General features: G+C 40.2%; 1 protein-coding gene across 1 annotated transcript in view; it reads right to left on the bottom strand.

Annotated features, from left to right (window-relative positions):
- Nucleotides 1-26,613, bottom strand: part of USP13 (ubiquitin specific peptidase 13) — a 127,679-nt gene that overhangs the window by 27,852 nt on the left and 73,214 nt on the right. Inside the window, exons 11-13 of the mRNA XM_077161137.1 lie at nucleotides 9,598-9,723; nucleotides 8,366-8,519; nucleotides 6,020-6,194 (exon numbers count right to left, since the gene is read on the bottom strand). Coding sequence (XP_077017252.1) covers nucleotides 6,020-6,194; nucleotides 8,366-8,519; nucleotides 9,598-9,723 — 455 coding nt within the window. The remainder of the gene's footprint in view (nucleotides 1-6,019; nucleotides 6,195-8,365; nucleotides 8,520-9,597; nucleotides 9,724-26,613) is intronic.

Below are 26,613 nucleotides of genomic sequence, written 5' to 3'. Positions count from 1 at the left end.
TTTTTTTTTTTTATTTAGCAAATGCCATTTGGTATATGATATCTTTCAACTAAAAGTAAAAATGTTACTTCTCTGATCTCTTGGTGCCTATGTTATATCTGCCCTGTTGGGTAAGCTTTCTTTATTCATCTCTATAACCTCTGTAGGATTTCCAGTTGAATCACACGTGGAGTAACTGCTTAGTATATATTTGTTCAAATCAATCTCAAGATTAATATGTTGCATTCATAAACTGCATGTTTGAGAAATCAAGTTTCTTGGTTAAATCCAGCCAAGTTACAAATTATGTATGCATTGCTTATTCATTTGTTCCTAAAATTAATTCCTTGAATTAATTCCTTGAATTAATTTTTTCTTCAAAAGATACAAGTGTTTAATAAAGATCATTAGAATGTAAATTCAAATTCTAAAGTTCTAGAAAGACACAACAAATTTACAGGAGTGGTTACCCTGGAGAGGAGAGTGAAACTGGGGTTTGGGCAAAGGAAAACTTTTTTTTTTATGGTAAAAGGAAACTGATGTATAATTTGTGTAAATAAAAGTACATAGTAAAATTTTTTTTAACTCTAGACATGGCATAATTAAAGTCTAATTTTCTGATATTGGGTCTTTAATTTCATAAATAACAGTCAGGCAAACATACAAATCAATGGCAATATAGCATAATCGTTAAGAGAGAGAGACTTTCAGAGACCAGAAGCCTGAATTAGAACCCCAGGACCACTCCTTGTTAGTTCCATGACCCTGGGCATGTTGCTAAATTTATCTTCACTCAGTTTCTTCCTCTATAAAATGAAGATAAGACATCTATCTCAAAGAGTTGTTAGAATTAAATGAGGTAGATATGACGTCCTTAGAATAGTGCCTGGCAAAACTATGGACAACCTATTATCATTATTTAAAATATGTCAATTATTCACTAATTAAAATCAAGGCAAAAATACAATGAAGACCTTATTAAGAAAAAAATTAATAAGCTGCCTGTCTCCCTGAAAACCGCCAACGGCATAGGCATACCTCCATGATACCATGGATTTGGTTCCAGACCACTGCCATAAAGTACGTATCCCAATTAAGTGTCCATGAGCTTTTTGGTTTCCCAGTGAATATAAAAGTTATGTTTACACTATACTGTCATCTATTAAGTATACAATAGCATATGACTACAAAACTAGTGTATATACCTTAATTAAAAGATGCTTGATTGCTAAAAAAATGCCAGCATTACCTAACCCCTCATAAATCATCATCATTTTGCCTCCAGGTGGATGCTGCTGACAGGTCAGGGTGGTGGTGCTGAAGGCTGGGGAGGCTGTGGCAATTTCTTAAAGTAAGACAACAATGAAGTCTGCCACATCAACTGACTCTTCTTTTCACGGAAGGTTTCTCTATAGCATGAGATGTTGGTTGATAGCATTTTAACCCACAGTAGAACGTCTTCCAAAATTCAATATTCTCAAAACCCTGCCTCTGTTTTATCAACTAATTTGACATAATATTCTCTATTGTCATTTCAACAATGTTCACAGCATCTTCACCAGAAGTAGTTTCCATCTCAAGAAACCACTTTCTTTGCTCATCCATAAGAAGCAACTCCTCATCTGTAAAGTTTTGCCATGTGATTGTAGCAATTCACTCTCATCATCAGACTCCACTTTTAATTCCAGTCCTCTTGCTATTTCCGTCACATCTGAAGTGGCTTCCTCCACGGAAGTCTTGAATCCATGGGGGTTGGATTCAAAGTCATCCATGAGGGTTGGAATCAATTTCCAAACTCCTGCTAATGTTGATATTTTGGCCACCTCCATGAAAACGAATGTTCTTAATGGTCTCTAGATTGGTGAATTGTTTTCCAGAAGGTTTTCAATTTACCTTGCCCAGATCCATCAGAAGAATCACTATCTGTGGTAGCTATAGCCTTATGAAATGTATTTCTTATACACCAAGACTTGAAAGTCAAAATGACTCCTTGATTCATGGGCTGCGGAATGGAGGTTGTAGTAGGAGGCATGAACACAAAACAATCTCATTGTACATCTCTGTCAGAGCTCTTGAGTGACCAGGTGCATTATCAGTGAGCAGTAGCTATTTCAAAAGAAATCTTTTTTTCTGAACAGAAGGTCTCAACAGTGGAGTTAAAATATTCAGTAAACCATGTGGTAAATAGATGTGCTGTCATGTAGACTTTGTTGTTCCATTTATAGAGCACAGACAGGGTAATTCAGCACCATTCTTAAGGGCCCTAGGATTTTCAGAATGGTAAATACACTTTGGATTCAGTTTAAAGTCACCCACTGCATTACTCTCTAACGAAAGAGTCAGCCTGCCCTTTGAAGCTTTGAAACCAGGACTGACTTCTCCTCTCTCACTATGGAAGTCCAAGATGGCATCTTCACCCAATAGAAGGCTGTTGTGTCTACACTGAAAAATCCGCTTTTAGGGCAGCCAACTTATCAATTATCTTAGCTAGATCTTCTGCTACAGCTTTGACAGCACTTGCTGCTTCACCTTGCACTTTTATGTTATGGACCCAGCTTCTTTCCTTAAATCTCTGCTAGCTCCATACTTTTCTTCTGCAGCTTCCCCACCTCTCTCAGTCTTCCTAAAGAACTCAGAGTTCGAGCCCTGCTCTGGATTAGTCTTTGCCTTGAGGGGATGCTGTGGCTGGTTTGATCTCCCATCCAGACCAATAAGACTTTTTCCATATCAGCAATAAAATGTTTCATTTTCTAACCATTCATGTGTTCACCTCGTAGCACTTTTAATTTCCTTCAAGAACTTTCCCTTTGCATTCACAACTTGGCTATTTGGTGCAAGAGGCCTAGCTCTCTGCCTGTCTGTTTTCGACCTGCCTTCCTCTCTTAGCTTAATCATTTCTAGCCACTCTTCTGTTCACTTGAACACTTATAAGCCATTAGAGGGTTATTAATTGGCCTAATTTCAATATCGTCATGTCTCAAGGACTAGGGAGGCCCAAGAAGAGGGAGAAAGGTGGGGAGGAGCTGCTCATCAGTGGGGCAGTCAGAAAACAACATTTTTCACTTAAGTTTGCCACTCTATATGGCCATGGTTTGTGGCACCCCAAAACAATTACAACAGTAACATCAAAGATCATAGATCACATAACAGATAGAATACTAAAGAAAAAGTTTGAAATATTACGAGAATTACCAAAATGTGGCAGAGACACAAAGTGAGCACCTGCTGTTGGAAAATGGTGCCTTCAGATTGGCTCAACACAGGGATGCCACAAACCTTCAATTATAAAAAGACAATAAAGCAAAGCGCAATAAAATGAGGTATGGCTGTCCTGAAAGCCTGGCAACTAAAAAATACACAATTCTATCTTTTCCATTAAATATGTTAAAAATGTTATAATTAATCAACCACACTGAAACCATATAATCCTAGGGAGGGAAAATAGGGAAAAAAATAGAATAATAACTGCAGCATATATCTGCTCTGTGTCCAGCACTTCACATAAATTATTTCACTTACTCCTTATCTCAACTCTGTAAAGACAGTGCTACAATTACCCCAGTTTACAGATAAGGAAACCAGGGCTGAGTTTGCTCAATTTGGCAAGCTCAGACACCAGTAAATCTCGAGGCTGGGTATTCAAACACTGCCCATCAAACTGTGTCCTGGCACTCCACACCCTACTTTCCTCTTTGCTCAGGAGAGAGGCCTCTCCCTATGGACCTCTAAACCATTTGCTGTTTGAGAGCATGACAGGTTCTGCTCAATTCGTTGCCTGAAATACACCAGGTGAGCACTATTATTTGCAGGGTGCGTGAACTTTCCACACATGGGTATTTCTCACAGAGCCAGTGTGTTCAGGACCATTGCAGGGAAGGGGCCAAGACCCTTAGATGGTCTGTTCCAGGATCTACTAAGATCTTCAGGATACCTTTTGCCTCCTCCTAGTCTTTCAGGCTCTGCTGAGTCAGATGCAGTAAAAGCCAAGGCCCCAAATTAAGATAATAGGGAGAGTGTGTTTGAGACACTGCTATATTGCTGGAAATAACCAAAAAGAGAGAGAGAGAGAGAGAGACCTCTTAGGTAACTGAACTGACTTCCCAAATATGCCTTTTAATTACTTCTTCTTAAGGCTTTATTTCCTCATCTGGGAATGGGGTATATAATGGTGCCACCTCACAGTACCAAAAGAATAAACTAATTAACGAGATGTGCTTAACATATAACCTGGTAATAATAAATAGGCCATAAATGATGGTTGCCTTATTACCACTAACACTGGCAATGTTCAATTATTAGCAATTGTGATATATCCTGTATTAATTTTTTCCATGCACCTAGTTTTCTCTGTATAAGCACATGTGTATGTGTAGGAGACAGAGAAAAAGGGGAAAAAAAGAAGCTTTTAATGTCTACTTTTAAGGACTGTAGAAAGCAGAAACCCCTCCTTAGGAATTCCAGATAATTATATCAGCAGTGCATATAACTCAACATTTTCCATCATTGGAGAAGAATGCAGGTCAGCCATCACAGAAGGAAGAGGGACATCAGAGAGTGGCCTTGCCTCAGGAAAGAACATGCCAGAAGTGGACACAGCAAATAATCCAGATGTCCTGGCCACAAGCTCAGGGCTGACAGCCTCTGTCTGAGGGAGGCTAATGCCTCTGGCTCCAATGGAGGGCTGGGTCTTTTCTCTGAGCACTTCCCGCCCCCCATTCAGACCCAGAGTTAAAACACAAAGAGGAGAGAATAAATGCTCACAGAACCTGCAGCCACTGTCATTGATTAGGGAAATGGTTTCTGCCACTAATATGGAATGTAGATTTTTAATTGCCCAAAGATGTTTCCAAGTTGCAATGAAGTATGTGTCTCATGTTTACTGTGACCACTCACCAGCCATTCCTGCGAGGACACACACAGGCACACACACACACACACAAACACACACGCACACAACAGAGCAGGCCCAGGATGAAAAACCAACACTGGTAAGTGGGAACTAGAGGAACTGTTACAATCTCCATCTGCACATAAAGAGGCCTTTTCTTTATTATTTTAAGAAAACATGAATTTAGCTTTCGAAATAAATTAGATTTTCTCCCCACTGTTTTCATAAGAAGTATATAAAAGTGAAACAGAGGAGTCCTGAGAGATGGGTTTCACAGAAGTGAATGGTTTAGCTGCTCTGCTACTTAGTTTGTGACAATAACAGCGAGCAGCAGCCCCTTCCTTTATCCACTAACCACTCTTTCCGTGAGCTCAGAACTCAGTCTTAGCCTGGAAGAGAAATGGTCAAAGAATGTCTAAAAGCAGGAAAGCTCCTAGAGTCAGACTTTCTGACCTCACCTCATTTTATGCCACTGTGAGTGCTCTTTTTCCAGTTAAGTACAGCTAAATGAAATTTGCTGGCAAGGACATGACTATCCAGTAAGGTGATAAGTAGAGACTAAAAAACCTTTTCATGGGCTGAACCACATGGAAACAGGACACCTCCTGACTAAATCCTCAGCCACTCCTTTGAACAACGCTCAGGAGCTCTTATTTCCATTTGAGATGCACCTAAACCCCTGTTCTCCAAGAACACAGTCAACAAAGTTCTAAAACAAATCTTTAATTTTGGCATTGATATAGCTCACAGTGGAGTTTAAATGTTGGGGCCCATCCTAAGTATTTTTCTAATTTCCTCATTATTATCATCCTTGCAGTTTTAAGGGGTGTTTCTTGGTTGTACCTTTTGAAAAAAAAAAAAAAACACAAATTCTTAAGAGAGAATAAACCACAACCTTGCATCAAAGAAAAAACAGAATGGCATTCTATCAACACCATATAATGCAGATGATAAGCCCAGTTTCTTTATTGACCAGGTCTCATACAGGTGAGATGTGACAGAGTTACACTGAACCCAGTTCTGTCCTGCCACACAGACATGAGCAGACAGCATTACCTCCCATCTCAGTCCCCTCCTCGCACCCTCCCCTCCCCACACAAGCGCGCACACACACACACACACACACACACACATACAAACGCAGACACTTACTTCACACCCGCGGACTTTGCCTGTAGAGCACTGCTCCAGAAATCGTCAACATTTTCTGGCTCAGAAAAGGCCTGAAGGCAGGCACTGAATGGTATCTTGGCACGGACCAACTCAGGAAGAGGTCTTCTGTTTGCTTCTGCTTCCCTTCTCGTTAATTCATAGGCAATCAGTTCATCTGCGTAAAGAGAGCAAACGAGCAATCCGACATTATCTCATGTCTTCATAAAATGAAAACGATCCTCTTTGGACAACCTCCTCCAGGCACCTGGGCTGAGCCAGGGCTGCTCACATGTTGTCCCCACAGATCACATGAGCTTGTGGAAGGCTGTTCGTGGGGTCGCCTATAGAGTGGTACTGCCAGGCTGCACTGAGCCACTCATGTTTTATTTCTTGCCAAGTCCCCTTTGAGGCTAACAGGAGGGGTCCGTAAGCTCAGGCCCAGGTGAGAGGTCCAGACACGTGAGTGACCCAAACGGTGGGTCCTTCAAGAGTCCAGAGACCAAGCCTTGGCTTGCCCAAACGCAACCACAAAGACTTTATGCTAGAGAGGTGCATAGTAAAAGGGGCCCAAGGCACCTCTTCCCAAAATGTCATGACCTTGTTGCAGAAATGGAGGCCCAAGGTCAAACAGCTGATCACTGATCACACTGGATTTAAATCCTGGTCAGGACTCCTGCCACTACCCCGTAGAAGAGGCAAAAAAAGGCATGTCATATCATGTTAAGAGATCACATGTTACAGAAAAAGTAACAAAAGCATTCCTACCAACTTAAAGCTGTCCTAAAATAAAATGATACAGAAAAAAGCAAACATAAGAACTAAAGGAACTCCCACTGAGTTCCTGGCAGGAACCAGACCCATCCTTATGTGTGCTCTTATCCAGTTCCACCAGCAGTTCTCATTGGAGTCATGGAAGCCGCAACAGGCAGGAGGAGAAACCGGTCCTACAGCCCACAGGGCCAAACAACAGGGCCAAGGCCACTTTCGGTTGAGGTCACGCAACACGGACATCACAGTAACAGGTCTAACAGGCCTTCCTACACTCCCCTACTCAAATGTTTCAATACAAAGAGCCAAAGAAATGAGTGCTCCAAGAACCAACCAGCAGTCAGCAGATCTACTCCTGGAAAGCCTTCTGTAAATCAAATTTTTACATAGATTTTGAATAGGCCTTTGTGAGAAATACTTTCGTGTAGTCATAGACCAAAAAAAAAGCCCTCCTGACTTATCTGTTTTAATTACACTTATTATACATATATATGTTTTCTTCAACACATCTGACTATGCTTTCAAAATTCATTCCCCAGTCCAATAAATTCCGGATGTACTTATATCTAAGAAGTTACCATTAGGAATTCACAGCAACTTCCAGAGACTAACTTGTAGGTCTCCTTTCTGACAAAATGGTTACCATTCAAAAACTATAAACACTGGGTTACAGAAGGTCACAGAACTGAGCAGAACAGGTAAGCCACTATCTCTCGGGTGAGAAAGAAAAGGCAATTAATCCTAGTTCTAAAACAGAAATAAACCACAGACCCAGCTCTCAAATCTACCTTGTATAATGGATAAAGAATTTTTTAAAGTGGTTTCATCTTAAAATCATCATAATCACCACCTTTCCCATTAGCACAATAAATTGACCAAAAAAACAAAAGGAAAAAAATCCATCCAGGAAGTTGTCAAACTTTACAAAAATGTGACAAGCCACAACAGGTAAGCCAAACCAGGAGCTATTTTGCCTCTCTATGCATCTAGAACATTAATTCTAAGAAATTCCATTCATCGATCCTGCCTGGGAAGAACCGGATTAGACTGAATGAAAGAGAAGACATTTTATGAAAGCAGAACATGGCTGGGGAACGTCTGCCTTCTCTCTTCCGAAATTCAGAAACCCCCTGTTGGGCCTCATCCACAATTTATGTCCCATGAGAAGTATCAATTTTTATTCAAAGAGACCTCATATTGAGTGCCCAACATTAAAACATTCAATTCTGATCATTTCCTTCAGACTTTACAGCACAGTGTATGAGTGACAATATTAAAGAATCTTCTACTACATTATTGCAAATAATCTTCCCCAAATTAAGCTGACTCCAAACCAACCAACTGGCTAAATTTATAGACATTGTAACATGTAAGCCGTCCACAACCCTTCCACCAAACCTGCGAAATAGTTGATCCTTTTCAAAAAAAAAGTCACCCGGAGACTGAGCAAAAGATGAAAAGAGGCTGCAAACCAGCGCGGAGGCTGGGTCTGCTGCTGATCTGGCTTTCCCGTGGCTGAAGCCGCATGGCTCTGAGCTTCCGCACGCGAAGCGCTGCCCATTTCCCGCCAAGGCTCACCCTTGTTTGCTGCTGCCTCCATGGGTACCGGCAGCTGCATCAGATAATCCACCCGCTCTGTGTAGCGCACTTTTCGCGTCTGACAGCACTGAATACGCTCTTCCACCAGAAACCGGAACACGTCACTTGGGTTTTCCGAGCCAATGCGGTTTCTCTGAAGGGTAGAATACATCAAGTTAGGAAATTTATAAATATTCACCCATGAATAAAAATTTGCATAAGATAAAATATAAAACTGGGGTAAAGGTCCATAATTACTAAAAATTTCCTCTAGGTAAGCTGGCTTGCCAGAGCACTTTCATAGCAAAACACTGGAATTTATATAAAGTCAAAGAATAAGAGAGTGGTCAGATAAATTACATACAGCTAATCATATGAATTAATATTATGCAGCCATTAAAAGTCATGAGAGAGGGACTGACATAGATGGAATTATTAGAAAGGGGAAGGAAGATCCAAATGAAAAAAAGAAATGGGGAAAAATAAAGAACTGCTCTGGAAAAATTAAGACATTTATCTTAGGATTATACAAATGGACTCATGTAAATTATATAAAACTCCTGCTGCATTAGAATAGTAGTAATGTGAGGAAATGTTCACAACAGGTTGTGGAAAACACTGCTTATAAAACAGCATGTACAGAACTAATATACACATTCCAAAAATCACTGGAGGGTCGGATACCAAAAACATTAGCACTAGTTGTTTTCGAGGGTTGGTATATGGGTAATTTTTATTTTCTATTTTGTGCTTTTCTATATTTTCCCTAAAGAACATATATCACCTTTGCAACAGAAAACAAAAATTTGTTATTTTTTTAAAAACTGGAAAGTTAAGTCTTTAACTCAAGACTTCTCAGTGCCTTTAAGCCACAGCATTTGGTGTGATTTAACTCTGCCTTGAGAAAGCTTGGTTCTCTCTGAATGGAAGACAGCAAATGTCACAGAGAACCACTGAGGAGCATGTTCATGGAGGAAAAAACATAATAAAAGTAAAAATTGACCAACATTCCAATAATACAAAATTAAAAGGAGAACAAAGAGATCCTTCAGTGCCTGGAATACAAGGCAGGAGGCATGAGCCCATGCAGCAAGTTGGACAGGGAAAGCCTTCCCAAGACTAAATCCTGAGGCAGGGAAGAAGGGGGGACATTCTGGCCAAGCCACAGTGGACCACCAGGGCTGAGAACATTTAAAATCCCTCAGAACACTTTTGAAGAAAGATGCGCTCACCTCTACTAGGTTCACCAGGTGCAAGAAAAACTCCTGGGCATCTTGCTGTCTGTTGGAGGAGAATTCCGGGTGGCTCTTGCTCACAAAGGCCTTAAACATGCGTGGAGAGATTCCATTCTGCTGGGGCTAAAGCACAGACAGAGTCACTCTGCAGCATGTTCACACACCGAGCTCAGCGGCGTCTCGTAGTGGCCCGTGAAGACGTGGCAAGCAGAGCACTAATCGCCGTGGCCTCATTTCTCAGAGGACAAACTCAAAGCCGCAAGAAGCTAAATAAGGACCACAGCCAGCATTTGCTGGGTGCTGCGCAGGGACCAAGTGCCACATGATGACCCTTCCCTGAGAACTGGAGGGGACTCTTCCCATTAACTCAAAGCCAGGGACAGTGGGTGGGCCTGCCACCTTCCAAAAGGAGGCCTGGGATCCATCTTGACTGGACATGCTACTTGCTGGCCAAAATGGTCCAGTATAGCCCAGGGAACAGCAGGCCGGAGATGCATGAGATAAGGGAGGACTTGGCAGGAAGAGAGATCTGCAGCACTCCCTGTCCTCCCCATACAGGAACACGAGAGAACCCCTTAGAGAGACTGGAGTACTTGCAAGAAAGGAAAATGGCATTGCATGCCCAGCTGAACGCTGCAAAGCTTCTCTAACCTGTGAGCCCACCCTGGCGGTTTCTGGAGCAGAGCACAGAGGGTTCCCAGGAGTGCCTGACAGGTGTCCCCTCAAGCCGGCAAGGGGAAGGAGGAGGCTGACTGCCACTTCCAGGATGGCTGGGTGGAAGATAAGCAACAGGGACCCTTGGTAGGACAATATTGTACAGACTTACCAAGGAGCTAAGGGGATACCACCCACAAAAGGCAGCCCTGCTCACTGCCAAAAGGGCCTTGCATAAGAGAGTGGGCTGTCTGTCAGCCATGGAGGCTCTAGGGTTCCACTAACAGAGAAGCTGAGGTGAGGACTGCATCTGAGAGAGGTTTCGTGGAGGTCCCTGAGGGGGCAGGGAAGGAATCTAAAGGGCCCCCACAAAAGGGCCGGCCATGTGGCAGCCAAGAGGAGCTACAAGTGGCACTGGCGAAGTAAAATGGTCCCTACTCCTCTCTTTAATCTTCCATCCCCTTGACCCCTTACCCTGGAAGAGCCAGCAGGGAATGGAAAGAGGCATGGAGGTGAAGCAAGACAGAAAAAAAAGGGAGGTGCAATGCTGATCCTTCTGCACTGCTGTTTTCCAAGAATTCCGAGCATGGTGAAAGAAGCTTTAAACTGGCTTTGATGTGGACTGGACTTTTTAATACTGGGAATCTAGGAGCTCTACCTAAGATCCCCTCAAGAAGCAGGGAATGAAACTCCCACAGAGGGTGGGCATGTGGCGACGCTACGTCCTGAGTGCACTCTCCAAGACAGGCCTGCCAATGGTGACGTGGTTTTGCACCCAGAGCTCACTGCACCCCAATGAAGCTGGCACTACTGTCACTGCCATGCCGTCAACAGCTAAGGAAACTGACCAGCAGGAAAGTGCAGGCAGGACTTTCAACTCCAGTGCTCCTAATTATCACGTTATCACACAGCTGACCAACAGCAGAACCATAAGGGAATCCTGTCCCAGACTCTTTGCAGAAAAAACAGAAATACGGGACCTGTAGCGTGCCCTGGGTCTCAGCAAAACAAACCTCACCTTGTCAATAAACCAAAAATAATCATTCATGTTCTTTCTGCAAATGCTGTGGCTACTACACGCCCGCGTCTCAAAACCCACATTTCCTCATTTTCCGGTTCTCCTCCTCTTAAGTGTAGAGAACTTGTTTTCTGGGTCACCACCTGGCACAGAGTATGAGCCGCCTTCCACTCTGTGTAACTTTCAGCCTGCCGCTGGCCCTCTCTGCAGCCCAACTACTTCACATTCCTCACAACGGGAATTCCCAGGATACCCAGGTGGAGGCCTCTGGTCAGAGACCAAGGCAAGTTTACAGCGTCCCAGGTTCTAGTCATCCAGTATCGCTTCCTGGCTGCTTTGAGCAGGCACTCTGGGGAGTCTTCCCTCCAGGAGCTTCCAAGGGAGAGAGAAGATGGACACACATATTGGGGCCACCACAGAGGAGCCAAAATGGCACTAGAAGCCTTTAGAGGAAAATTTCCAAGGTGACAGCATTTGGGCATGCAAGAACTTGGCCCTATCCATGAATGAGAAACACACATGGGGCTGCAGATGTGTCTCCAGCACCAGGCAATACCATTTACACCTGACTTCTTTATTTTACTACCTGTATACTCCTCCGGATAATTAGGTAAAAGCTGTAACTTTCTTCACTCACAATGCAGATATATATCAGTAAAGAATCAGCCAACAAAATCAGGCAATAATAATAATACCTGATCTCTGCACAACAGCCAACATTCATTCATTCATTCATTCATTCAACAAATATTTACTGAGGGGTATAAACTGTCAAATACCATTCAAGGTATTTGGATGAATATTTATCATGCACCAGGCACAGCTTTTTATATGTATCTTCCTTAACTCACACAACCCCATCAGGTGAATATTATTGTTTTCTCCAGTTGACAGATGGGGAAATTGAAGCACAGAGATGTGAAGTAGCTGGCCCAGAAACATATCATTGGAAAGCTTCTCCTATACAGTGTCCTAATGCTGCTTCTGGCACCCATGTGTCTAGATCTCAACTCTGTCGTCTCTAATTCCATCCTCATAGACACCAGAAAGAGAAGACTACATCTTGGACTCTGGTAAGCCTTCTCCAAATCCATATACCTCTGGGACCAACATTTCCAGCCACCCCAGAAAATTACTGCTCCACTCTCAACAGTATAACAGCACCAACTGGAATAAGCCTTTCCACATTTGTACACTTCTGCTTAGGCATTCACATAAGCAAGCACTCGCTGCCTGCTATGGATGGTGTTATTTCTTTCAAGCTGTGATTCAAGTCTGGGGTGATTGCCAGTCCCCAGCACAGACCACAGAAAGCAGCTCCTTTGGCAAGTCCAACAGTGTGCTCTGGGCCACCATCTCGTCACACGATAAGAAGGAGAAGCCCCAACAGAGACCACCATGACAAACCCAGAAACGCAGCCCTGTGTTTTGGCACATCCTCATTCATTCCCTCTTCCCCTTCTGTACCCGCTTCATTTCTTGTTTCCCTTTGACTAACCTTTCTTAATCCTTTGTTGAACAGTCAAACTATTCAGCTTGAGAACTGCTCATCCTTTAGAAGTTATGTGTAAAAGCTCTCTAACCCGGTGCCCTCTCCTTCTCCACATCATGCAGCTCACCCTGGGTGTGAGCATTTTCCCCCCACCCCAGGCTCCCCCATGCTTTAAGCCTTGCATCAGCTGTCCCTCTCTGTCTATACCCATGCTCTGATTTCAGAGGCAAGGATTTACTAATTCTCATTCTCAACTATAGCTGAGTTCACTTTACTTACAGATATCAGAAAGCCAGGCTCCAAAAAGGTGAATATGAATCTAATAACTCTAGATCTAACTACCAATGTATAAGAAATACAAGTTAAACGGTTCCTCAAGTAAAGAATCTTTAAGGCACTCTTAGGGTAAATAATCTGTTTCTTCAACAAATCAATGACTAGCAAAAGGAAAAGATTTTGGGGGGACTTAAAACTATTGAAGACACACAATAACCAAATGACATCTCTGAACATGTTTGTATTCAGTTAACTACACAAAGACCTCCTTAAAACTGCAGGGGAAACGTGCATGTGTCCTGGATATTAAGTGATACCAGGAATGGCTATTGACTTTGCTGGTGGACTTTTGACATGTTAAACAACTTTTAAACGGTATTTATGTTAAAAATAAAAAGAAGTTATTAAGAGTTGCAGATGCGGGGGATCCAAGATGGCGTCTTAGTAAGGTACATGCATCTTAGTTCCTCCGACTCCAAATCAACTAATAGGTGAACAGAAACAGTACAGAACAGCTCCCGGGGCTACAGCAGGGAATGGACACACAGCGTAACCCAGTCTGGGCTGGTTAGTCTGACTGCGAAACTCGGCTGCGGTGAGTGAGATCCCCGAGCGGCGGGCGATTTCCCGAGCAGCCGCAGCTGCGGCGGTCCGAGCTAATCCCTCCCTCCTTCCCGGGCTGGCTGAGAGTATCGGAGAAGCAAGTTTCCCAAGCCGAGGCAGGCGGCGCCACACTTTTGCGGGCGGCTTCGAGTCTCGGCTTTGAGTCCGCGACTACGAATCTCAGATCAGAGGGCTATCCAAAGTCTGGGCTGGCTAGACTGACTGCGAGACTCGGCTGCGGTGAGACCCCCGAGCGGCGCGTGATTTCCCGATCAGCGGCAGCTGCGGTGGTCCGAGCTACTCCCTCCCTCCTTTCCCGGCCGGCTGAGAGTATTGGAGAAGCAAGTTTCCCAAGCCGAGGCAGGCGGCACCCCTCTTTTGCGGGCGGCTTCGAGTCTCTGCTTCGAGTCCGCGGATACGAGTCTCAGATAGGAGGGCTATCCAAGACGCGGTAGCCCCCCCCCACGGGAGGCTTCCTGGTCCGGTGGGGAATCCCCCAGGCCTGCTGCGGCCTGCAACCAGCCACAGGGTCCCCTCAAGCCGCGGCAGCTGACGCCCCCACCATGCGCGGCCCCTGAACCAACGGAGAGAATTGGATCCGAAATCCCCAGGCCATGGAGATCGGTGACTGGGGGAGACCCATTCCAAACACTTGAAACAAACGTGGGCCACGTGCGCCACGTACTGGGCAAGATAAGAAAAACAGATCCCAGAGATTTCACAGAAAAATCTTACAACCTTGCTGGGTCCAACACCAAGAGAAATCTGAATAAATGCCCAGACGCCAGCAGCAGAAGATAACTGTCCACGCTCAAAAGATTGAGAATATGGCTCAGTCAAAGGAACAAACCAATAGCTCAAATGAGACACAAGAGCTGAGACAACTAATGCTGAATATACGAACAGAAATGGAAAACCTCTTCAAAAATGAAATCGATAAATTGAGGGAGGACATGAAGAAGACATGGGCTGAACATAAAGAAGAAATAGAAAAACTGAAAAAACAAATCGCAGAACTTATGGAAGTGAAGGATAAAGTAGCAAACATAGAAAAAATAATGGATAGCTACAATGATAGATTTAAAGAGACAGAAGATAGAATTAGTGATTTGGAGGATGGAACATCTGAATTCCAAAAAGAAACAGAAACTATAGGGAAAAGAATGGAAAAATTTGAACAGGGTATCAGGGAACTCAAGGACAATATGAACCGCACAAATATACGTGTTGTGGGTGTCCCAGAAGGAGAAGAGAAGGGAAAAGGAGGAGAAAAACTAATGGAAGAAATTATCACTGAAAATTTCCCAACTCTTATGAAAGACCTAAAAGTACAGATCCAAGAAGTGTAGCGCACCCCAAAGAGATTAGACCCAAATAGGCGTTCTTCAAGACACTTACTAGTTAGAATGTCAGAGGTCAAAGAGAAAGAGAAGATCTTGAAAGCAGCAAGAGAAAAACAATCCATTACATACAAGGGAAACCCAATAAGACTATGTGTAGATTTCTCAGCAGAAACCATGGAAGCTAGAAGACAGTGGGATGATATATTTAAAATACTAAAAGAGAAAAACTGCCAACCAAGACTCCTATATCCAGCAAAATTATCCTTCAAAAATGAGGGAGAAATTAAAACATTCTCAGACAAAAAGTCACTGAAAGAATTTGTAACCAAGAGACCAGCTCTGCAAGAAATACTAAAGGGAGCACTAGAGTCAGATACAAAAAGACAGAAGAGAGAGATATGGAAAAGAGTGTAGAAAGAAGGAAAATCAGATATGATATATATAATACAAAAGGCAAAATGTTAGAGGAAAATATTATCCAAACAGTAATAACACTAAATGTCAATGGACTGAATTCCCCAATCAAAAGACATAGATTGGCAGAATGGATTAAAAAACAGGATCCTTCTATATGCTGTCTACAGGAAACACATCTTAGACCCAAAGATAAACATAGGTTGAAAGTGAAAGGTTGGGAAAAGATATTTCATGCAAATAACAACCAGAAAAGAGCAGGAGTGGCTATACTAATATCCAACAAATTAGACTTCAAATGTAAAACAGTTAAAAGAGACAAAGAAGGACACTATATACTAATAAAAGGAACAATTAAACAAGAAGACATAACAATCATAAATATTTACGCACCGAATCAGAATGCCCCAAAATACGTGAGGAATATACTGCAAACACTGAAAAGGGAAATAGACTCATATACCATAATAGTTGGAGACTTCAACTCACCACTCTCATCAATGGACAGAACATCTAGACAGAGGATCAACAAAGAAACAGAGAATCTGAATATTACTATAAATGAACTAGACTTAATAGACATTTATAGGACATTACATCCCACAACAGCAGGATACACCTTTTTCTCAAGTGCTCATGGATCATTCTCAAAGATAGACCATATGCTGGGTCACAAAGCAAGTCTTAACAAATTCAAAAAGACTGAAATCTTACACAACACATTCTCGGACCATAAAGGAATGATGTTGGAAATCAATAATAGGCAGAGTGCCAGAAAATTCACAAATACGTGGAGGCTCAACAACACACTCCTAAACAACGACTGGGTCAAAGAAGAAATTGCTAGAGAAATTAGCAAATACCTCGAGGCGAATGAAAATGAAAACACAACATATCAAAACTTATGGGACGCAGCAAAGGCAGTGCTAAGAGGGAAATTTATTGCTCTAAATGCCTATATCAGAAAAGAAGAAAAGGCAAAAATTCAGGAATTAACTATCCATTTGGAAGAACTGGAGAAAGAACAGCAAGCTAACCCCAAAGCAAGCAAAAGGAAAGAAATAACAAAGATTAGAGCACAAATAAATGAAATTGAAAACATGAAAACAATAGAGAAAATCAATAAGGCCAGAAGTTGGTTCTATGAGAAAATCAATAAGATTGATCGGCCCTTAGCAAGATTGACAAAAAGAAGAAGAGAGAGGATGCAAATAAATAAGATCAGAAATGGAAGAGGAGACATAACTACTGACCTCACAGAAATAAAGGAGGTAATAACAGGATACTATGAACAACTTTACGCTAATAAATACAACAATTTAGAGGAAATGGACGGGTTCCTGGAAAGACATGAACAACCAACTTTGACTCAAGAAGACATAGATGACCTCAACAAACCAATCACAAGTAAAGAAATTGAAGCAGTCATTCAAAAGCTTCCTAAAAAGAAAAGTCCAGGACCAGACGGCTTCACATGTGAATTCTATCAAACATTCCAGAAAGAATTAGTGCCAACTCTCCTCAAACTCTTCAAAAAAATCGAAGTGGAGGGAAAACTACCTAATTCATTCTATGACGCCAACATTACCCTCATACCAAAACCAGGCAAAGATATTACAAGAAAAGAAAACTACAGGCCGCTCTCTCTAATGAATATAGATGCAAAAATCCTCAATAAAATTCTAGCAAATCGTATCCAACAACACATTAAAAGAATTATTCATCATGACCAAGTAGGATTCATCCCAGGTATGCAAGGATGGTTCAACATAAGAAAATCAATTAATGTAATACACCATATCAACAAATCAAAGCAGAAAAATCACATGATCATCTCAATTGATGCAGAGAAGGCATTTGACAAGATTCAACATCCTTTCCTATTGAAAACACTTCAAAGGATAGGAATACAAGGGAACTTCCTTAAAATGATAGAGGGAATATATGAAAAACCCACAGCTAATATCATCCTCAATGGGGAAAAATTGAAAACTTTCCCCCTAAGATCAGGAACAAGACAAGGATGTCCACTATCACCACTATTATTCAACATTGTGTTGGAGGTTCTAGCCAGAGCAATTAGACAAGAAAAAAAAATACAAGGCATCAAAATTGGAAAGGAAGAAGTAAAACTATCACTGTTTGCAGATGATATGATAATATACGTCAAAAACCCGGAAAAATCCACAACAAAACTACTAGAGCTAATAAATGAGTACAGCAAAGTAGCAGGTTACAAGATCAACATTCAAAAATCTGTAGCATTTCTATACACTAGCAATGAACAAGCGGAGGGGGAAATCAAGAAACGAATCCCATTTACAATTGCAACTAAAAGAATAAAATACCTAGGAATAAATTTAACTAAAGAGACAAAAAACCTATATAAAGAAAACTACAAAAAACTGCTAAAAGAAATCACAGAAGACCTAAACAGATGGAAGGGCATACCGTGTTCATGGATTGGAAGACTAAATATAGTTAAGATGTCAATCCTACCTAAATTGATTTACAGATTCAATGCAATACCAATCAAAATCCCAACAACGTATTTTTCAGAAATAGAAAAACCAATAAGCAAATTTATCTGGAAGGGCAGGGTGCCCCGAATTGCTAAAAACATCTTGAGGAAAAAAAACGAAGCTGGAGGTCTTGCACTGCCTGACTTTAAGGCATATTATGAAGCCACAGTGGTCAAAACAGCATGGTATTGGCATAAAGATAGATATATCGACCAATGGAATCGAATAGAGTGCTCAGATATAGACCCTCTCATCTATGGACATTTGATCTTTGATAAGGCAGTCAAGCCAACTCACCTGGGACAGAACAGTCTCTTCAATAAATGGTGCCTAGAGAACTGGATATCCATATGCAAAAGAATGAAAGAAGACCCATATCTCACATCCTACACAAAAGTTAACTCAAAATGGATCAAAGATCTAAACATTAGGTCTAAGACCATAGAACAGTTAGAGGAAAATGTAGGGAGATATCTTATGAATCTTACAATTGGAGGCAGTTTTATGGACCTTACACCTAAAGCAAGAGCACTGAAGAAGGAAATAAATAAATGGGAACTCCTCAAAATTAAACACTTTTGTGCATCAAAGAACTTCATCAAGAAAGTAGAAAGACAGCCTACACAATGGGAATCAATATTTGGAAACGACATATCAGATAAAGGTCTAGTATCCAGAATTTATAATGAGATTGTTCAACTCAACAACAAAAAGATAGCCAACCCAGTTACAAAATGGGAAAAAGACTTGAATAGACACCTCTCAGAGGAGGAAATACAAATGGCCAAAAGACACATGAAGAGATGCTCAATGTCCCTGGCCATTAGAGAAATGCAAATCAAAACCACAATGAGATATCATCTCACACCCACCAGAATGGCCATTATCAACAAAACAGAAAATGACAAGTGCTGGAGAGGATGCGGTGAAAGAGGCACACTTATCCACTGTTGGTGGGAATGCCAAATGGTGCAACCACTGTGGAAAGCAGTTTGGCGGTTCCTCAAAAAGCTGAATATAGAATTGCCATACGACCCAGCAATACCATTGCTGGGAATCTACTCAAAGGAATTAAGGGCAAAAACTCAAACAGACATTTGCACACCAATGTTTATAGCAGCGTTATTTACAATTGCAAAGAGATGGAAACAGCCAAAATGTCCATCAACAGACGAGTGGCTAAACAAACTGTGGTATATACATACGATGGAATATTATGCAGCTTTAAGGCAGGATAAACTTATGAAGCATGTAATAACATGGATGGACCTAGAGAACATTATGCTGAGTGAGTCTAGCCAAAAACTAAAAGACAAATACTGTATGGTCCCAATGATGTGAATCGACACTCGAGAATAAACTTGGAATATGTCATTGGTAACAGAGTTCAGCAGGAGTTAGAAATAGGGTAAGATAATGGGTAATTGGAGCTGATGGAATACAGACTGTGCAATAGGACTAGATACAAAAACTCAAAAATGGACAGCACAATAATACCTAATTGTAAAGTAATCATGTTAAAATACTGAACGAAGCTGCATCCGAGCGATAGGTTCTTGTTTTGTTTTGTTTTGTTTGTTTTGTTCTTATTATTATTACTTTTATTTTTTTCTCTATATTAACATTCTATATTTTTTTCTGTTATACTGCTAGTTCTTCTAAACCGATGCAAATGTACTAAGAAACGATGATCATGCATCTATGTGATGATGTTAAGAATTACTGATTGCATATGTAGAATGGTATGATGTCTAAAAAAAAAAAAAAAAAAAAAAAAATGGTCAGCACAATACTGCCTAACTGTAATGTAATTATGTTGGAACGCTGAATGAAGTTGCATCTGATCTATAGTTTTTTTTTGTTTTTTTTTTCTTTCTCTTATATATTTTTGTACTTTTTATTTTTATTTGTGTTTTCTCTGTGTTATCACTTTATTTCTTTTTCTGTTGTCGTGCTATTTCTTTCTCTAAATCGATGCATATGTACTGAGAAATGATGACCATACACCTATGTGATGATATTAAGAATTACTGATTGCATATGTAGAATGGATTGATTTCTAATGTTGTGTTAGTTAATTTTTTTTAATTAAAAAAAAAAAAAAAAAAAAGAGTTGCAGATGCATACCAAACACAGGTGAAAGAGGAGAATGCCTGGAATTTTTGTTAAAATACTCCAGCAAAGGAAAGGGAAGAGTTGAATGTAAGGTGATTGATGAGACCTGGCTGACAGGGTGGTGACGGCTGAGGCTGCATGACGGGTATGTGGAGAGTCATTATACTATTCTCTCCACTTCGGGGTATATATGCAAATTTAAATAATTTTTTTAAGTCAGGTCCTAAATAAGGTAGCTTCTTTGAAGAATGGAAACCAAGAAGCCAAAATGAGAACCAAAGAACTAAGGTCAAAGAAACCACACTTCCTATTTGGAAGCAGGTCAGTGGCGTCAGCGGACTGTCCCCTCTGGCCCTAACCTGCCCGAGATGAGAGGGAGAACAGACCCTGAGAATGAGGCAGCCCTGTCCTCGGGGAGCATGCACTCTAACCTGTGAGGCAACGCCTGGGCACCTCAAGCAATGGGAAGCCTCGGCAGCTAACTTTATAAGAGACGGCCCATACAGTCTCCAAAATACCAGCCACCTAAGGAACCTACAGGTTACCACAGGATATTATACTTACTTTTCCCATTAGCAACTGCAAAGCAGATCGGCTGAAATTAGACAGATGACTGTGGTGTTCAGAATCTTTCCCAAATGCTTACAGGACTTTCTGTTCAAGGCAGTGTACCAAACAGGCACCCTATATAAATATTAACTCAAAATGGATCAAAGACCACTTGGACATAATAGCCAAGACCATAAAACTCCTAGGAGATAATGTAAGGAAGTATCTTTAAGATCTGGTGATAGGCAATGGTTTCTTTTACTTTATATCCATAGCAGGAAAAAAAATAGATAAATGGGACTTCCTGAAAATTAAAAACTTTTGTGCTTCAAAGGACTTTGTCCAGAAAGTGAAAGGGCAGCCTACACAATGAGAGGAAACATTTGGAAACCATATGCCTGATAAGGGTTTAATATCTGGAATATATATAGAAACCCTAAAACTCAATAATAAAAAGACAAATAACCCAATTTAACAATGGGCAAAAACTTGTATGGATGTTTTTCCAAAAAGAAATTGAAATGGCTAAAAAGCATGCTCATATTACTAGCCATTAGGGAAATGCAAATCTAAACCATAATGTGATATCATCTCACACCTACTATAATGGCCACTATTAAAGAAACAGAAAATACAAGTGTTAGAGAAGATGTGGAGAAATATAAACACTTATTCACTCTTGGCAGGAATGTAAAATTATGCAGCCACTGTGGAAAACAGTTGGCAGTTCCTCAGGAAGCTAAGTATAGAACTGCCATATGATCTGGCAATCCCAATACTAGGTATATACCCAGAAGAACTGAAATCAGGGATGCAAACAGACATTTGCACACTGATGTTCAAAGAGACATTATTTATAAATGCAAAAATATGGAAGCAGCCCAAGTGCCTATCAGCTGGTGAATGGATAAACAAAATGTAGTTTTATTGAGATATATTCACATACCATATTATCCATCCAAAGTGTTTGATCTGTGGCTTTTGTGTAACCATGGAGTTGTGCACTCAGGATCACCATAATAGATTTTAGAACATTTTCATTACTCCAAAAAAAAAAAAACAAAAAACCATATCCCTTAGCAGTTACCTCTCAAACCCTCTGTTCTTCCTTATCCCTACATACCCACTAATCTAATTCTGTCTCTATAGATTTATTTATATTTATATTTTATACATATGGAATCATACCATGTGTAGTACTTTGTGTCTGGTTTCTTTCACTAAGAATAATTTTTTTTAAAAATTGTTATTCTTTTTAAATTAGAGACTTTACATGACATAAAAGTCATGTAAAAAAATACAGTGTTGTCATATATCCTCCTACTATTGACACTTTGTATTGGTGTGGTATCTTTGTTACAACTGATAGAAGAATATTAAAATACTACTGCAACTACAGTCCATAGTTTGCATTAGGTGCATCACCTGCCATATACCACTATATTGGTTTGAAGCTATTATGTACCCTAGAAAAGCCATGCTCTTATAATGCAGCCTTGAGGTGGCAGACCTATTATTGAGCGGCACCTGTTGATTAGGCCCTTCCCATGAAGATATGACCTCACTCATTCCAGGTGGGGTAATAGTGCTAGTATAAGAAAGTTCTTTCATGAATTATAACAGGTGTACATCACTATTTCAAGGTATTAATAATAGGGCAATTGTTTCAGTTTGCTAATGCTACCAGAATGCCATATACCAGAAATGGACTGGCTTTTGCAAAGGGGATTTATGGGGTTACAAATGTACAGCTCTAAGGCTGTGAAAATGTCCAAACCAAGGCATCCAGAGAAAGATACCTTGACTCTGAAGAAAGGCTGCTGGCATCTGGAGCACCTCTGTCAGCTAGAAAATCACATGGTAGATGTCTGCTGGTCCTTGCTCCCAGTTCGGTGCTTCCAGCTTCTGATTCCCGTGGCTTTCTCTCTAAGCGTCTTCTCTGGGGCAAACTCTGGGTTTCATCTCTGAGCTTAGCATCTCCAAACGTCTGTCTCTGAGCTTTCTCCAAAAATGTTTCCCTCTTAAAGGATTCCAGTAAGCTGATTAGGACCCCACCTTGAATGAGTGAGGTCATATCTCCTTGGGAAGGACTATAAATCACAGTCCTCATACACAACAGGGTTCACTGTGTTATACACTTCCATTTTTCACTCTCTAACCTTTCTTCTGCAAACATACCCAACCTGAAACTTCCCCTTTCACCCGCATTTGCATACATAATTACACTCACAATGATGTGCTACCATCACCACTATCCGTTTCCAAACATTTGCAATCAGCCTAAATTAGAAATTCTGCACAATTTAGCATCAACTCCCCATACTCTATCCCCCATGTCTATCTCCTGATAACCATGGTCAATATAGTTTGCTTATTATGGCATAATTAGTTCATGTTAGTGAGATCAGACAATATGTATCCTTTATGTCTAGCTTATTTCACTCAACATAATGACCTCAAGGTTCATCTATATTGTTGCTGCATGCATTGGCACTTCATTTCTTCTTACAGATGAATAATGTTCCGTGGTATGTATACATCACAGTCAATAATGACTGCTAAGGGATATGGGTTGTTTATTTTTGGAGTAATGAAAATGTTCTAAAATCTATTATGGTGATCCTGAATGCACAACTCCATGGTTACACCAAAAAGCCACAGATTAAACACTTTGGATGGATAATATGGTATGTGAATAAATCTTAATAAAATTACTGTAAAAAAAAAGAAATGTACAACCAAACAGTAAACCCCAATGAAAACTATGGACTACTATTGTTTCACCATTTGTAACAAAAGAGCCACACTAATGCAGATTGTTAATAATAGGAAAATAATAGAGCGTTGTGGGGAGGAATATACGGGAACTCTGTACTTTCTACATGATTTTTCTGTATACCTACAACTTCTTTAATTAAAAATAAAGGAATTCAGTGAACTGAGGTTGAGAGCATGGGTTATCAGGTTGGGACTTGTTGTAAAGGGTCCTAAACAGTAAGCTCTTACAGCAGTCACATATATTCAGGAGTTGTAATTGCTATTTCAAAATTCTGAGATACTGAGCTGTTTGTATATAATCTCGTCATTCCCAGAAACTTCAGGTATTTATGCAACACCTGAGACTCAGAGTTATAGCTCTGAAGCTATGAAAGTCAGCATTACCTCATACAGGAACTATTTAAAAAGTTGAAAAAGTGATCAAACTTTGACTAGAGATATGAATGAAGCTGATCTGGATAGGACAAAGGTGAATCAGAATACAGGATAAAGGATGATATCATCCATATTTTAAAACTTCAACTTCTATGTGAGACCAAAGGGAGAGGTGTTTATTTGGTGCAAAATTTATATTTTGGGTAGCCCACTACCTAATTTAACTTGTATGGTCAGTTTAGTTGAACACCATAAGTACATGGAATCTTGAATACAACATGAGATTTTGTTGGATTGTCCAGGTTAGTGTGATACCCTAAAACATCCAAGAGTAATTTGGGCAGTGAATAAAGAAGTATTTGCAAAGTCCGCTTGGGGAGCTGGGGAGAAAGGAGGAAATATTCGACTTCCCTATCTGGAGAATTTCTGATAATCTCGCAAGAAGTGAGGACAACCAAAGCAATAGGCGAAGCTCTCAATCTTTGGGTTCAACCCTATGAAATTTATTTCTGCAAAGGATAGCCTAAGCCTACTTAAAATTATGCCCCAAACTCACCCCCACAGAACCCCTTTTGTTGCTCAGATGTGGCCTTTCTCTCTAAACCAACTCAGCAGATGAATTCACTGCCCTCCCCCTGTCTACGTAGGACATGGTTCCCAGGAGTGTAAACCTCCCTGGCAACGTGGGACAGAAATCCTAGAATGAGGTGGGACTTAGCATCAAGGGATTGAGAAAATTTTCTCAACCAAAATGGGGAAGGGAAAATGAGACAAAATAAAGTTTCAGTAGCCGAGAGATTCCAAACAGAGTTGAAAGGCTATCTTGTAGGCTATTCTTATGTGTTATATAAATATTCATTTTTGGTTTATGGTGTTTTGGAGTGGCTGGAAGGATGTACCTGAAACTGTTGAACTGTTTTCCAGTAGCCTTGATTCTTGAAGAAGATTGTATAACTATATAACTTTTACAATGTGACTTTGTGATTGTGAAAACATTGCCTGATACTCCTTTTATCCAGGGTATGGACAGGTATAAAAACAAAAATAAGGATAAAAAATAAATAATAGGGATAGATAAAGGTTAAAAACTGGGTGGCTTGGAATACTGTGATTCTATGAGAGGAAAGGGTAAGGTGTATGGGATGTATGAGTTCTTTTTTTTTCTTTGTATTTCTTTTCCTGGATGATGCAAATGTTCTAAAAGTGATTGTGGTGAAGAATACACAACTACGTGATGCTATTGTGAGTCAATTGATTGTATAATATGGTTGGACTATATGTATGTGGATATTTCTCAATAAAAACATAAAAAAAAAAAAGAATTGGAGTTTAACCATAATTACATGGAATCTTAAATAGGGCATGAGATCTTGTTGGTTTGTGCATGTTAGTGTGATGCCCTAATATAACCCAGAGTAATTTGGGCAGAGAATAAAAAAGTACTTGCAAAGTCCCCTTGTGGGACTAGGGAGAAAGGAAGAAATATTCAACTTTTCCATCTGGGGATTCCTAATATTCTTGCAAGCGGTGGGGACAACCAAATCAATAGACTGAGCCCTTGATCTTGGGACTCGCCCCTGTGAAGCTTATTCCAGCAAAGGATAGGCTAAGACTACTTATAATTATGCCTAAGAGTCACCCCAGAAACCCTCTTTTGTTGCTCAGATATCGCCTCTCTCTCTTTAAGCCAACTCAGCAGGTGAACTCACTGCCCTCCCCCTCTACATATGACATGTCTCCCAGGGGTATAAATCTCCCTGGGAACATGAAACAGAACTCTTCAGATGAGCTGGGACCCAGTATCATGGAATTGAGAAAGAATTCTTGATCAAAAAGGGAAGGAGAGAAATGAGACAAACTAAAGTTTCAGTGGCTGAGAGATTTCAAACAGTCGGGAGATTATCCTGAAGATTATTCCTTTATGCATTGTATAGATATTCCCTTTTTAGCTTATGGTGTTTGGGAATGGCTGGAGGGAAATACCTGAAACTGATGAACTGGGTTCCAGCAGCCTTGATTCTTGGAGATAATAAAGATATAACTTTTACAATGTGACTGTGTGATTGTGAAAACCTAGTGTCTGATGCCCTTTTTATCCAGGGTAAGGACAGATGAATAAAAAAATATGGATAAAAAATAAATAGATAATAGGGGGAATAGGAGGTAAAATAAATTGGGTAGATGGAAATACTACCGGTCAATGAGAGGGAGGGCTAAGGGGTATGGTATGTATGAGTTTTTTCTTTTTTCTTTTTATTTATTTTTCTGGAGTGATGTAAATATTCTAAAAAGTGATCACGGTGATGAATACACAACTATGTGATGATATTGTGAGCCATTGATTATACACCACATATGGATTGTATGTGTGTGAAGATGTGTCAAAAATATTTACCAAAAAAAGGAAGCTCTGCTAATTTAGGCAAAGAATAACCTACCATAATTGTAATTTTATTATTTTTATACATTATTAACGGGATTTTTATATACCTGTTTATATGTATATTTAGGCTTACATGACTATATAAATAATTCATAAATGTAAACCTTTTAAGTACATTTAAATACAACTTTAACTTATCAATATATTAAATAAAACAGTATATGTGTCATATTAAATTTACCAAACTAATAATTTTCTAAATACATAAACAGAAGATCATATATATTATCCGGTATATATTATTTCATTTCTATGTAACTACTATACACCCAGCTAATGAACCTTTCATATTAATTATTGTCTTTAACCAAAGTAACCAATTTTTTCTTTTATCTAAACAAAAAAGAATACCAGAGGACAAAAAATCATGAATTGCCTAGTTATGTTTTTTCCATAGGAATGCATTTTAGATCATTTTAACAATTTTGAGG

This window comes from Tamandua tetradactyla, chromosome 5, assembly GCF_023851605.1.
Source record: "Tamandua tetradactyla isolate mTamTet1 chromosome 5, mTamTet1.pri, whole genome shotgun sequence".
NCBI lineage: Eukaryota > Metazoa > Chordata > Mammalia > Pilosa > Myrmecophagidae > Tamandua > Tamandua tetradactyla.
Note: the sequence above shows the minus strand (reverse complement) of the source record. Positions and strands in the feature narration are given on the sequence as shown.